Raw genomic sequence first — 14705 nt, 5'->3', positions numbered from 1 at the left:
AATAACAGTGATGCTGCATTACTAAAGCTAACCCAACAAAGCAGCACATAGTCAAATAAAATGATCTCTCACCATTAAACTGACATAAACATTATAGAATGAATAATTATAACCCAATAACCTTGTGTATTCAATTGTTTATAATGACTATTTGTAAGTTTATTTTGATGCTGTAACTTTAGTGTTATTAGACTAATTAAGTGTTTTTATGAGTTGTACTAAAGAAAGCCTAAATTCCTGTTTCGTAACTGTAGCATTACGTGTGTGAGGGCACATGGGCCTGAAAATCACATCCAGTGTTTTCTATGCTAATTTTCTACACTCTGTTTATGTCTGATTTCCACTGAGACCCCTCTGTCTTACTCTTGTGCCACTCCATTAAAAAAACAAAACAAAAAAAACCTCCTGGAATGATCCCAGCAGTCACACACAGAGCTGAGATGATTGCTGCTTGGTGCTTGCCAAAAAAACCCAGAAAAAAAACACCGCCTACACTTTTTTTTGCTCTTTTGCTCAAATACAGATTTTAAGGATTTATAAGCAGCTGAGAGGAAACAAACTCAGCTCCTCCTGTTCAAGATCACAGAATCTGCGATATACAGATGCTGAGATAGAGAGAACAAACAAGGGGTTTTAGCCCTTTATTTCCTTTTAGAGGCGACACATTTGCATTGAGTGCTCAGCACAGAGAAACTCCTTCAACTAGAAAATCCCCAGTTTAAGCCTCACAATGGAAGGATTTCCCTGCTAAAGTGTCCCTGATAAAATGCTGAACTTGCACATGCTCCATAGCACTCATCAATGGATGACACTGACCTCTGATCTGTTGGAGTTATATAGGAGGACAGCGCTACAGTTTCTCTGTGTGTGTACCTGGTAAAAACCTGGTAGTATCTGTCGTCCTTGATGCCGTCCTCCAGCGGGACGTTCACAGCGTACCAGCGGCCTTTACCCAGCCCGGTGTCACACAGGTCACCCGTACCTAAGCAAGCACAAACTTATCCAACACGGTCTCATGATTCAAATTGGCATATTAAAGCATGCCGTGGTTAAGCTCACTGTATTGCCTGACCTGGGAAGAACCCGGGCGAGAACTTGTGCAGTGAAACGGTCATAACTTTGGATGTGAAGCTGAAGGCATCTTCAACACCTGCAGAGACCAAAGGGGAGGAAAGAGCTTTTAAAACCTGGAACCAAAAAAACTGCTGTGAGGATGACAAAATGTAAAAGACGCTTATTTTAAATTGTGCAAAAGTCACGGTTTGGTGTGCACCGTCTCCATGATGCAGGTCAACGTCCACATAAAGGACTCTTTCGTATTTCTCTCTCAGTCTGAGGATTCCCAGCACGGCATCGTTCACGTAACAGAAGCCTGAAGCTTCATCCCTGGACGATAAGAGAGATGAAGATGAAGCGCCACGTTTGAAATGTACTGCTTTGTCAAGAGCACCCTCTTCAGGCTATTTGATGTAACTGATGGAAATTGATGGTTTAACAAATTCTGAGTCTAGCCCTGAAACACCGGATCACAGCTGGATCAGTTAAGCCAGAGTGACTGACATAAGCACAACAACGACTGTTCGGTGACCAGTGTGTAATGTCTCTAAAGGTTTATGCAGATATAGTTTATCTAAACAGTGATTCCTACAGTAGATCTTTGAGTGGAGAGGGGAAACTGGCTGCTTGGGGCTCTATTTATGCTCGCCGTTCTCACCCTCATGAGTGACAAATAATCCAACTGCAAGTCTGCCTTCACGGGCATTTATGTGACTGTCACGGGGGGAGACAACAGTGCGATTACATCACATCGGCACACATTAATGGGCTATTACTGTCTACAGATACGATTAAAAGGACATAGCCAAAAGATTTTGTTCTGAGTGGATAAATAAAGTCACATTATCCACCAAACACTGTCTCTGTTCTTAAACTGACAAGTACTGACTGAACAAGTGCTCGTCTAAAGCTGGTTTAGGTGCAGAAGGAGGGCATGGGTCAGGAGGACAGCCTGCTGGGAGACACTATATGCACATGTAATGCAGCACACAGGAAGGTCACAGCACACTAAAGTGTGTTAGCCTACTTCTTGGCGTGGTGCCACCCTCCTGCCCAGTTGATGGCCACATCACACTTTTGGTCCAACAGAGTCTGAGCTGCCGTCAGCGTAGCACCCCCCACTCCTGCTGCATAGTCAAATATGCCCTCGACCACTGGACAGTCATAGCCTGGAGGGACAAAATACAGCAGGCGAGAGGAAGATGAGGGATTTAAAAAATAAATACTTTTTTTAAAAAAAAAGGCAAAACCAATTCGCAGTACGCATGTTAATTTGTCAGGGATCTGACAGCTAGGATAAACTTAAAGCTTTCCTTTTTGATAAAGGTTATAGTTAGAGCTGGATCAGGTGAATCCTCTCTTAGTTACCCTGCAATAGGCCAAGGCTGCTGGGGTATTCCCACAATGCACTGTGTTTCTTCTTTACTCACTATGTGTTTATACACCACTCTGTATTTAATCATTAGTTATTATCTACCAGTGGCTCTCTTCCACAGTGTGTCTTTTTCCCCCCCCATCTTCCTCCCCTCACCGTACAGCTGGTTGGGGGAAGTGTCTGCTCCTGTCAAAAGTCACATGCAGATGGTTATCAACTCGATAAGTTAATCGAGGGCTTATCAGTCTCATATGACCAGCTTTTCCAGGAATCGTAACACTATTTTCCAAGGAACTGATTGGTCACTTTGCCGTGTCTTAACTGGATGTGGTTAGGTCTGCAGCACATGTGACCCTAGTGATGCATGCCAGTAAGAGGTGACACTGAAACGCCACTAATAAACACCGAGTTACTTCAACAGGCACCTAATATAATGCTTCGCGGTACATGCATGCATGCAGTGGATTTTACGACGACACACAAAAGCACAAAACTTTGCCTGATATTTGCGCCTTAAACCGCACTGAAGTCTGAAGGGTAACTCAAGTCCTTGAATGAGAACTTTACTGAGTTAAAAAAGAGAGGGTGAGAGAAAGATAAAGGATAAGGGAATGTCATGGAACAAAAACAAGCAGAGTGAACTTGAAGCTTAGTCTAAAGTTAGAAATGTAAACTTCGGAAAAGGATGGACTAACATACAACCCATCCAAGAACAACAAACAACAGTGGGATCCTAGGAGTGGGACAAGATCAACAAACATACCCTTAGATTTTTTTTAAGCACTTGTGTCTCAAACAAAAGAAAAAAAATGTTATTTGAGGAGAACATTTATGATCGCTGTCAGTGTTATTAAGTGCAGTGTTACATCGCCATCTACTGGTGAAATCATTTTAACCCCTTTATTTCCATTTTTGTACTACAGCTGCTTTAATATTGCAGGTAATGATCAATTAACCCCTTCATCACTTTAGTCATACAGGAAAAAGGCAGCTGTGCTTTAAACCAGAAACCCAATGACACCATACTGCACTGAAAGTGTGTGCGTTTAACACATTAAAGATTAAATAATAAAAAGGTAGCAATGTGTTTTGCTCACCCAGGCCGTAGTCAGCCGACTGGGGGTCATCGTTGTCTCCGTCCTGGCTGATCTTGTGGAGATGCTCCAGGTAGGAATCAGTGTGGAATTTGGCCATTTCCTCTATAGTGGCCACGTGGGGTTTGACAATGCTGGAGAGAGTAGAGAGAAAGAGTGATTTAACAACAGAGACACTGCAGTGACAAACAGACATAAGAAATTGAGTTAAAAATAACAGTTATCAAGGTAAAAAGAGAAACTTTATATAATTATATTAAATATAAGTGTTTACCTGAAAAAGTGGAATTTAGGGGATTTTTCAGCTTTATTTGATAGACACAGTGGACAGGAAAGCAGGAGCAGACAGAGAAGGGGTAAAACAGGCAGGGCCACGGGTTGGACTCGAACTCGGACTAGCCACTCTTAGCTGTACGGCATGTGTTCGCCCACTTAATGCACTGAGCTAAACCGGTAACATCATTTGTAAATGACTATAAATGAAAGAACACAAGTTTTATTTGTACTTCACACGTACATTGTTTTTAGGGCTGTCCACCATAGTAGATGTGACACAACCAGTGGTTACTACGGAGGTTGTTGGCTCTCGCTGGGTGAAAGAAGATGCTGCACCAGAAACCTCCTAGTGATTTCTTTTGTTGCTAGCAGACTGTCACTATCTCTGCCACCTACCAGCCGAGCAATAGTAAAACTTTTGTCTCAGGAGGTTTTTGTTATCATCCCTTTCTCACAGTGAGCAAGTCAGGAATTTTGGCATCATTTTGGACAGTGTTCCCAGTTTTGACCAACATCTTAATAATTCCCTGAATCCTGCTTTAGTTATGCTGCAATAGGCCAAGGGTGATTGGGGCTTCTCCTGACAGACTAAATGTTTCTTCTTTACTCACCTGTTTTCACTCTCAGTGTGTTTATACAGCACTCTGCTGCTTTAATCATTAGTTATAAATCGCTGATCCTCTCCCACTACTCCTGTGCAACAATGCAAATGTTTATATAGATCCGATACAAATACTAGCTTTGGTAGCGATACTATTGATATTTGGATTGATCCACCCACCTTCATCTTGCACAGTGTGTCTTTTGTACATCCTCTCCTGCTCACTGACAAAAACAATACCAACTGTGTTCTCTCTCGGTGCAAACACCAGCAGCTCACCTCATGTGTTGAAGCAGTCCATAGGCTTCTATCAGTGAGTGGACCATACTCGCCTGGTAACAGAGGTAAAGACAAGGATATCGTTTTCCAGATTAGGAAAAGGCTGCTACCTAACTAGCTCTGTAACGCCTCTCATTCAGTTCAACTCACCCGGTTTGGCACTTTGGATAAAGTGTCGCAGGTCTGGATGTACTCCGGACCGTAAACATACGCGACTCTTCGTTTACTGCAGCTGTCGTCATCATCGCTGTCACCCCTGAAACTCATTTAGGTTGGCTGAAATCCAAATGTTTAGATGGAGCTGAAATATAAGACAAATTCTGAACACAGAGAGCGGCTTCTACTGCCCGAGTCTGGCGTCACACTGTCAACATTCCGTGTTACCCACCCGGTAAAGCTGGCTTCAACCGTGAGATTAACAGACATACAGGTTTTGAAAATTATAACTTTGTGTTTTATATTATGTCTTAATGCTATTTTATCTCCATGAAAAAAAGTCAATTCGATAATTCTGTAACGAGAGATAGAAGATTTTAAGAACTCGTCTAAAGTTCCGCACGAGGACACTTTGTCTCCATTTCAGCGGACGCACGTGAGGTGCATTCTGGGATTCCTTGTAGTCTTTTCACGGACTCTTCAACCGCTACATTGATAGCCAACCGATAAACTCGTCGAGACAGACGAGTCTGCTGAATATAATACGTGTTCACCCTAACTTTGTCCTTCCACCAACCCAGACATGTATTTCACAAACAACCTTCAGTAGGAGAGGGGAAAACAGGGCTGTAAACTGAAATAGAACCTGGTTAAACTCCAATAAACGTGTAGTTAACTAAAGGGGGCAGTGTTCTCCATTGTGACATCACCCTAAGATATATGCATTGTTTGTTTTATCATAGCTATAAAAGCCTAACCCCTATCCCCCTTACCCCATAACTACCCATAATTTAAAGTTATTAAGTCAAAATTCCAACTTATAGATGCCTTCTAGCGCTGCTGTTTTCAGATTTTCAGAGTGTTTAACTGGACACATTTTGAAGTTTGGTGAGTCTGTATAATTGTTAAGTTTGAAAAGCAGGGAGTAGCTGAGTAGAAATTCCATGTTGCTGCTTTAGCTCCTTGTCCGTCTTCTTCAGCTCAGAGACCTCCTACTCCAGCTTCTTCTGAAGCATTATAACTCGACACCTTTCATTTTTCTGCTGGGATTTGATTTGCAGAGTTTCTCTTGATCCATTTTGTAGCCTGGGTGTCAATTTTTGTCTGCAAAATGCATGCCAAACATTATCACTGTGAGAGGAGAAGGTGATATGTACTGGGTTACACTGTGTTTAAGGAAATCATGGGATTTCAGAAGGTCACCTCCTCTCAGTTGAGAAATAATGGTAAATGGTAAATGGCCTGTATTTGTATAGCGCTTTACTTGTCCCTAAGGACCCCAAAGCACTTTACATATCCAGTCATCCATGCACACATTCACACACTGGTGATGGCAAGCTACATTGTAGCCACAGCCACCCTGGGGCACACTGATAGAGGCGAGGCTGCCAGACACTGGCGCCACCGGGCCCTCTGACCACCACCAGTAGGCAACGGGTGAAGAGTCTTGCCCAAGGACACAACGACCGAGACTGTCCAAGCCGGAGCTCGAGCCGGGCTTGGAAAAATCATACATGTGATTTTTTCAGTCTCACCTGACTGCAGGTTTCCCCAACTTTATAAACAGTACCTTTGCACAATGACTGAAACTAGCACCACTGGTGAACAATGGCCTGTGAGGTCAGTTTCTTGTTAATATTCAAATTGTCATGACCATTGATCAACAACCACAGATCAAAGACTTTTAATCAGTGACCACTGATCATCGATCGGTGACCACTGACCAACTCCCCGGATTTCGTCTCGCAATTTATGTTCTCCCTGCCATTCCTGTTCTGACTAATTTTTTCCCCCTCCTTCTTTACAAACAATCCCTATTTGCTTGTTAAATATGTTATGACTGCCCTGATCCTGGCTCTACATGCCTCTTTCCTTTTGTTGAAAAATAAACACACTTACTTATGATCTGTTGTGTAACATTGCTTTCTGGGTCCTGCCAAAATCCGTGGTCTTTTGGAGCTTTTTCTACAGCAGCAGTCACCAAATTCATGAAGTGAACACACAATAAATATAGTACTCTATGTATTATGCATAATTAGTCATCTTTATTATTTCGATTTCTTTACATAGGTAGCAAAGTGTTTATGTTTTTGTATTTGTTTATATATACAGTATTTATTCAGTAAGTGATTAAGTAGATGACAGGAAAAGACATTAATCATACGAGTAACCAACTGAGTTCAGGAAGTTGCTATCACGTCGCCACTGCCCTGTTCCCCAGAGCAGAATAGGACAGTCACTTAAAATTCTAAATTCGCACAACTATTAGGTCATTACACTCTGACAGGGGTCATTTACATTAAAAACAGGGGAAAATCAAAATCGACAGAGCCCATCGGTCCATTGGATTATCAAGACCTAATCACCCTCGTGCAATGATTATTAAGGTGCATAATCCGGTAGACGAGATTAGGATCCTCACTGCAGCTAAAGATAATGGCCCCCTGACTTATGATGGACAGATCATTCATATTCGACAAGATTTGGCAACAGGAGTAAAAGAGATGCGACGTGCGTTTAACGGAGTGTGCCAAAAACTAATCCAGAAAAATATGCGCTTTTATATGCGCTATCCTGCTACACTTAACTTTTCTCACGGAGGGGAAAATTACTCCTTCCGTAAATCTGAAGATGCTCTTGCTTTTTTGAACAATTTGAGTTAAATTGAACACCGACAGCAATTGATTGAATATGATCAGTTCTATTACGGCACTTAAATATTAGACATACTCTTAATTTAAGGATACCCAGTCCATGTTAAGGTATATTGGAACTGGAAGTTGTACTCTTATTAAGGAATGATTTAACTGTCCCGTCCCTTCTTATTTGTTTTTTCTTACAAACTTTATAAAGTAAAACATGTTTAACTCAGAAATATAAATGAGATTGGCTGGTTCTCTCGGTGGCATGCGGGAGTTTGGAGAGGAAGTTTTGTTTCTTTTTTTTCCCTTTTTGCCTCCCTGTCAGTGACTTTTGATCGGTTTCATGAGACCAAGTTTTCTTTTTTGATGGACTGTAGGATCGTTTTTTGGGGGGAGGGAAGGGGGGTTTTAGGGGTTGTCTTTTTCCTTTTTTTTTTTTTTTATCATTAATATGCGTGGCTATTGTTTCTGTTGTTTATTTATTCATTTATTTTTTCATGTTTGTGTCTATATAATGTATCTAAAATTACCTTTCCCTTTTATGGAAACATCTGTTTGCTTATTTGCAGTTGCGCATTCCGAGAAATGGTTTCCCACACATCATGTTTTAATAGAGGGGGGAAAGAAACTATAACAAAAGAGACTGAGCTGATATGACTGACCTTAAAATAATTTCTTTAAATGTTAAAGGGCTGAATAATGTTGTTAAAAGACAAAAACTTCTTTCATTCTTGAAAAAGGAAAAAATACAAATTGCCTTACTTTCAGAAACTCATTTAAATGATTTGGAACACTCAAAACTAAAAAGAAATTGGGTTGGCCAAGTTTTTTACTCATCATATAACACAAAAAGCAGAGGAGTAGCCATCCTTATCCATAGCAATTTGCCTCTAACCACAGAAAAAGTCATAAAAAATAAGGAAGGACGCTACATTCTTATATCTGGTTTCTTATTTAGAGAATCTGTTTTTATAGGATGTGTTTATGGTCCAAATTCAGAAGATGTCTCTTTTTTCCCCAATCTCTTAACCCATGTTTCAGCCATAGCTTCCCCATATTTGGTGTTGGGAGGTGATTTTAATTGTGTTCCTGATCCTAGGGCTGATAAATCTCCACCAGGGAGTGAATTGTCGCCAAGAAGCATTAGATTGAGCCTTTCTTTTTAATGAAACTCACCAGCTCATTGATGATTGTCTCAATGTCCTTCTAAGCGCTATCAGAAGATTGCAGAATGTCCTCGATTTCCTTCCCAAGCACGTTCACTTCTGTTTCTTTGGTCTGAATTCTCCGGTGAACAATTTGCAAAATCACCTCAAATTCTTTTTACATTTCAATTGTGTTGTGGCGTTTATGTTCATTCACACAGCAGAGATAGCAGATACATTTTTGATCAGTACGGCAGAACATCTTCATCATCTCATTATAAGTTGAACAGATGTTCCCTTTGAGCCTGTTCGATGGTTTGACCAGCTTGTGTTTGTCAAAGGCAGAGTTATAGTGAGGCTGGAGGTGTTGCTCACAGTAAGAAACCAAACATACCAGACAGGACTTCACTGCTTTCAGCTTCTTTTCAGTGCAGACATCACAGGAAACATCTTCAGGTCCAGCATAGCAGAGATCAGCTGAAACAGGTTGGATTCCAGGTATCTTAGAGTCCTCTACTAACTCTGCTAACATGCTGTTTTTCACCAGCTCAGGCCTCGGGATGAAGATTTTTCTGCACTGAGGACAGCTGTAGATTCCTTTTGGATCCTCATTATTCCAGTGGACTTTAATACAGCTCATACAGTAGTTGTGTCCACAAGAAATAGTCACTGGATCCTTCAGTAGATCCAGACAGACTGAACAGCAGAGTTTTTCGTGATTCATTGTTTGTCCTTGGAGTGTTTTTGTATGTCAAGGTAATTGAAAAACTGTTTCACTGTGAGAGGAGAAATGGAGTGTATCAGGTTACGCTTTGTTTTGGGCAACCAAGAGGCTTGACAAAGTGACCCCTCCCAGGAGGCTTTTTTCCTCATGTGGGCTTTAGTTGAGTATTGCTTTATTTTCCTATGTTGATTTTTGTTTTCTGTTTATGTTGGTCAAATTTATTTGCAGTAATAATGGTACAGACTAAAGAAAAGATGGCCAATTCTCCAATCCTGACTTCTCTTAATTGGCTCACTGAAAATTTATTCTCTTCACATCTTCAATAATCAGACTCCATCTCATCTAAAGACATTACAGTACCATATCATCAATATCTCAGACTACTGGTTCCCAAAATAGATGGAATCAGTAGAGTCAAGGTGGCTGTTTATGTGAAAATCAAATGAGCTTCTTTGAAACAAGGGTGGGTGCATTAAGGGTACGTCTTTTGCCATCTTACAATGCTGTGATTGGAACCGTTCCTTGACTCTCTGTGAATGGTGATCCTGCCTGTTGATCAGTGCTTATGACAAGTTGCATATGGACAATGATGAAACTGAGCCAAGAGCCCATTGTTAATCAGGGTTGATGAACAGGTTTTAACCAGGACAGGCAGATGTTTTTGTGTCCAAAAAGTATTAAACATGTTTTCCTACAACAACAAGAGCATCACTGAATGTTCTGAGCTCCTATTTTGTGCTGCACTTTTTCAAGTTTTACTGTCTAGATTTTTGCGATGAGGTCCTCACTCGCAATGGTAGCATGACCGAGCGGTCTAAGGTGCTGGATTTAGGCTCCAGTCTCTTCAGAGGCGTGGGTTCGAATCCCACTGCTGCCATAGTGTTCTAGCGGCAAAGTTTTGTTTCTTCCATGCCTTACCAATAAATTGTAAGGGCTGCAGTGGAAATCAAATCTGTTATAGAATGTCTGTCAAGTCCAAACATGCAGGAAACCCATCAGGAGCAATTCTTCCAAACCACATTAGGCACGTGCTGTAAAGTCATTTACAACTTGCATGTTTTTCATGTCTTTTTGTTCATGGTCTCATCACTGACTGGTTAGTGGACTTTCCCACATGCCACTCAAGTGTGCTTCAAGTCCAGTCCACTCCCTTGTAATGTGCTTTTGAGCAGAACCTGCAACTGCTGGAGAATTGATTAAGGTGCTGCTATGTTGGTCTCACCAAGGCTGCAGAGTGACAAGAGTATCCTTGATTTCATGACAGTGGAGCAGTCCCATATGGTCTAGCGGCTAGAATGCCTGGTTCTAACCCAGCAGCACGAGCACGACAGTGGCGCATTACCAAACCAATCCCATATGGTCTAGCGGTTAGGATTCCTGGTTTTCACCCAGGCGACCCGGGTTCAACTCCCGGTATGGGAACATGTCTTTAATGTGCCCACAAGCCAATGTGTTCTTTGTGTTAATCCCACGATGGATTAAATGGGGCAAAGTTGTTGGCTGAAGGCAAACATCAGCTAAGCACATGGCATAACGGTTCAGATCAGGACTGTACAGTCTTCAGTGATGAGGATGTACACAAGCAGGCCTGCAATTATGAGCGGCGAGTCAAGGTGGCTGTTTATGTGAAAATCAAATGAGCTTCTTTGAAACAAGGGTGGGTGCATTAAGGGTACATCTTTTGCCATCTTACAATGCTGTGATTGCAACCGTTCCTTGACTCTCTGTGAATGGTGATCCTGCCTGTTGATCAGTGCTTATGACAAGTTGCATATGGACAATGATGAAACTGAGCCAAGAGCCCATTGTTAATCAGGGTTGATGAACAGGTTTTAACCAGGACAGGCAGATGTTTTTGTGTCCAAAAAGTATTAAACATGTTTTTCTACAACAGCAAGAGCATCACTGAATGTTCTGAGCTCCTATTTTGTGCTGCTCTTTTTCAAGTTTTACTGTCTAGATTTTTGCGATGAGGTCCTCACTCGCAATGGTTGCATGACCGAGCGGTCTAAGGTGCTGGATTTAGGCTCCAGTCTCTTCAGAGGCGTGGGTTCGAATCCCACTGCTGCCATAGTCTTCAGGTTCTTTTCGTGTTTCTTCCATCCCCTACCAATAAATTGTAAGGGCTGCAGTGGAACTCAAATCTGTTACAGAATGTCTGTCAAGTACAATCAAGCAGGAATCTCATCAAGAGCAATTCTTCCAAACCAGGGTGATGTTAGGTGTTGTGCAAGTTTTCCATTCAATAAAGCCTCCAGACAAGCGGTCAGTGGTAGCTAACATTCTTTAATAATAACAAGAACAGAAGCCAAGCTTGGTGAAGGAATGCATCATTGCGGGGCAGACGATGGGCAGAGTCCCTAACTGAGTCTAGCATGGCCTTCAGTTACATACCTCTTACAGGAACTAAAGGCAGTACACAGCTGTTTTCACACCTTTGGTACCCCCACCCCCAAAGAAAGTTTCACACTCCCTTGCCACCTCTTACAGTGGAGAAGGAGACAAAAGACTCCTCCCCCCACTCTGGGTCCTTTGTGTGTGAATGCTTCCCTCAAACATCCTGAGATACCATCTGTTACCAGTATGAGTGTGAGAGATATGCTGAAATCCAGTGGCACCAAGGTATTATACAACCACAAAGGGACCATGAGTATGTTAAGCTATTTTCAGATGTGCGCTGCTATTTAACCCTCCGCACCCCATGACAGCAACGGACAGCCAGGAGTTTTTGTAGGTGAATAACATCAACATTTGACAATAATATTGCTCGGTTATGATAGTGAGGTGAGCTGTTGAGGATATCTGTTGGTAGGTGCTGTTCCTGACAATGTAGCTGCTGTTAGCAGAAACTTCTATAAGCTTTGGAGGTAATGCCACCAGACTTGGTCAATTACCCAGAAAACTCTATTGCAATGTGTGACTATAATAAAACTTGGTGTTGCAATGTGTCATTGAGAATTATTTGGAGGAATTTGGAACATCCTAAAAGGATTCTCAGGAATCTGGAACATTCTAATAGAACTCTCAAAAATCCTAAAATAGCTCTTGTGAATTCGAAACATTCTAAAAGAATTCTCAGGAATACAGGGTTAACTTTTGATACTTTTTTTTAAATACTCTCATTTCTACCTTTCCCTAGCCCATCGTTGTAAATAGGAATATCTTTGTAATAACTTACTTGGTTACCTTGTGGTACAAATGTAACACGAGTGTGTGTTACATGAGACTATGCTCTTGCCCTAGTTCCATTTCAGTTAATATCTGTTGAATACAATTTACAGATGTTCAAGAAATAAAACTCTCAAGTCCAATCCACTTCAAGTCCAACTTCAATAGAAGAATCAGAGCCTTCCAGAGACGGTCTCACATCTCTCATGGTCAGTCATTTTGACCTTTCACTAATGATGTTGAAGTACAGACAGGCAACAATAGCTTCGGCTTTTGTAAGGCATCAGTGGAGAAGAAGATTAACAGAAGAGTGAGCAGGATATTGTTTGTTTTTATAATAATGCGATTAATACATGAATAAAAGAAATTCTTTTGCAAAAGTCATTTACAATGTGCAGGTGTTTCATATATTTTTATTCACAGTGTCAACACTGACTGGTTAGTGGCTACTCAAGTGTGCTTCAAGTCCACCGCATTGTAAGGTGTTAGATTGTGTGGTCTAAGGATCTGGGTTAAGACTCCAGGCTCCTCACACATGTGGGTTGAAATCCTATTGCTGCAATAAGAGTTTAACCAGGGCAGGCAGATGCTATTGTATCCAAAAACATTCAGGCAAGTATTAAACATGTTTTTCTACAACAGCAAGAGCATCACTGAATGTTCTGGGCTTCTATTTTGTGCTGCACTTTTCAAGTTTTACTATCTAGATTTTTGCGATGAGGTCCTTACTCGCATTGGTAGCATGACCGAGCGGTCTAAGGTGCTGGATTAAGGCTCCAGTCTCTTCGGAGGCGTGGGTTCGAATCCCACTGCTGCCATAGTGTTCTAGCGGCAAAGTTTTGTTTCTTCCATGCCTTACCAATAAATTGTAAGGGCTGCAGTGGAAATCAAATCTGTTATAGAATGTCTGTCAAGTCCAAACATGCAGGAAACCCATCAGGAGCAATTCTTCCAAACCACATTAGGCACGTGCTGTAAAGTCATTTACAACTTGCATGTTTTTCATGTCTTTTTGTTCATGGTCTCATCACTGACTGGTTAGTGGACTTTCCCACATGCCACTCAAGTGTGCTTCAAGTCCAGTCCACTCCCTTGTAATGTGCTTTTGAGCAGAACCTGCAACTGCTGGAGAATTGATTAAGGTGCTGCTATGTTGGTCTCACCAAGGCTGCAGAGTGACAAGAGTATCCTTGATTTCATGACAGTGGAGCAGTCCCATATGGTCTAGCGGCTAGAATGCCTGGTTCTAACCCAGCAGCACGAGCATGACAGTGGCGCATTACCAAACCAATCCCATATGGTCTAGCGGTTAGGATTCCTGGTTTTCACCCAGGCGACCCGGGTTCAACTCCCGGTATGGGAACATGTCTTTAATGTGCCCACAAGCCAATGTGTTCTTTGTGTTAATCCCACGATGGATTAAATGGGGCAAAGTTGTTGGCTGAAGGCAAACATCAGCTAAGCACATGGCATAACGGTTCAGATCAGGACTGTACAGTCTTCAGTGATGAGGATGTACACAAGCAGGCCTGCAATTATGAGCGGCGAGTCAAGGTGGCTGTTTATGTGAAAATCAAATGAGCTTCTTTGAAACAAGGGTGGGTGCATTAAGGGTACGTCTTTTGCCATCTTACAATGCTGTGATTGCAACCGTTCCTTGACTCTCTGTGTATCACTCCCTCCAGTTAATACACGACACCACGGTTCTTCATTCACAGATGGATTTATTCTTCTGTCACACTTCTCCTCAGAAACACCATAAAATCCACCGTCAAACTGTTATTACATAAAAGTACAGAATGACCAACATAAATATTACAAATAAACATTTAAACCCAAGTTAACAAATACGCGATAAACAAACACAGTTAACGTACCTCGCTGGCTGCACGTAACCGTGAGGGAATGAGTCCGCTTCAGGAACAAAACTTAACAAAAATAATTCCCAATTTCTTCTTCTTTGCAGCTTTCTTTTACTTTAAACTGCTTATTTATTCCTTCTTCTGCCTTAGTTAACTTATTAACTTAGCTTCTTGCACATGCTTTTTACTTCCCTTTACGTCACTTAAAAAGGCCTGTGTGCAACACAGAATGAACCTTAGTTCCTACCCCAAAAGGAACAATAAATAAAGAAAATAAATAACATAAATGAACACAATAAATTAAACAAACTGACATAATTTACATTT

At 41.5% G+C, this 14705-nt stretch overlaps 1 protein-coding gene and 5 non-coding genes across 7 annotated transcripts in view; 5 read left to right on the top strand and 1 right to left on the bottom strand.

Moving 5' to 3' along the window:
* hdac8 (histone deacetylase 8) overlaps window positions 1–5267 on the bottom strand; it is a 41349-nt gene extending 36082 nt beyond the window's left edge. The window contains exons 1-7 of one of the 2 annotated variants that reach the window (XR_015126566.1): window positions 4832–5267; window positions 4682–4734; window positions 3529–3659; window positions 2084–2225; window positions 1274–1386; window positions 1073–1150; window positions 874–982 (exon numbers count right to left, since the gene is read on the bottom strand). Coding sequence is in view for 1 of the 2 variants with exons in the window: in XM_086276489.1 (XP_086132615.1) it covers window positions 874–982; window positions 1073–1150; window positions 1274–1386; window positions 2084–2225; window positions 3529–3659; window positions 4682–4734; window positions 4832–4948 (743 nt within the window). In the remaining variant the exon portion in view is untranslated. The remainder of the gene's footprint in view (window positions 1–873; window positions 983–1072; window positions 1151–1273; window positions 1387–2083; window positions 2226–3528; window positions 3660–4681; window positions 4735–4831) is intronic. The other variant, XM_086276489.1, reaches the window with a different exon arrangement.
* A 4876-nt stretch (window positions 5268–10143) lies between these two features.
* Window positions 10144–10225, top strand: trnal-uag (transfer RNA leucine (anticodon UAG)). Its single transcript has one exon. It is a non-coding gene; the product is annotated as a tRNA-Leu (tRNA).
* Window positions 10226–10698: 473 nt separating this feature from the next.
* Window positions 10699–10770, top strand: trnae-uuc (transfer RNA glutamic acid (anticodon UUC)). The gene has a single exon. It is a non-coding gene; the product is annotated as a tRNA-Glu (tRNA).
* A 567-nt stretch (window positions 10771–11337) lies between these two features.
* trnal-uag (transfer RNA leucine (anticodon UAG)) lies at window positions 11338–11419 on the top strand. The gene has a single exon. It is a non-coding gene; the product is annotated as a tRNA-Leu (tRNA).
* A 1833-nt stretch (window positions 11420–13252) lies between these two features.
* Window positions 13253–13334, top strand: trnal-aag (transfer RNA leucine (anticodon AAG)). The gene has a single exon. It is a non-coding gene; the product is annotated as a tRNA-Leu (tRNA).
* A 473-nt stretch (window positions 13335–13807) lies between these two features.
* trnae-uuc (transfer RNA glutamic acid (anticodon UUC)) lies at window positions 13808–13879 on the top strand. The gene has a single exon. It is a non-coding gene; the product is annotated as a tRNA-Glu (tRNA).
* Window positions 13880–14705: the final 826 nt, after the last annotated feature.

The sequence above is a fragment of the Aulonocara sp. 'chitande type north' Nkhata Bay genome, linkage group LG3, assembly GCF_057382095.1.
Source record: "Aulonocara sp. 'chitande type north' Nkhata Bay isolate Kocher_YH1m ecotype deep benthic linkage group LG3, A_spYH_male_GT1.1, whole genome shotgun sequence".
Taxonomy (NCBI): Eukaryota; Metazoa; Chordata; class Actinopteri; order Cichliformes; family Cichlidae; genus Aulonocara; species Aulonocara sp. 'chitande type north' Nkhata Bay.
Note: the sequence above shows the minus strand (reverse complement) of the source record. Positions and strands in the feature narration are given on the sequence as shown.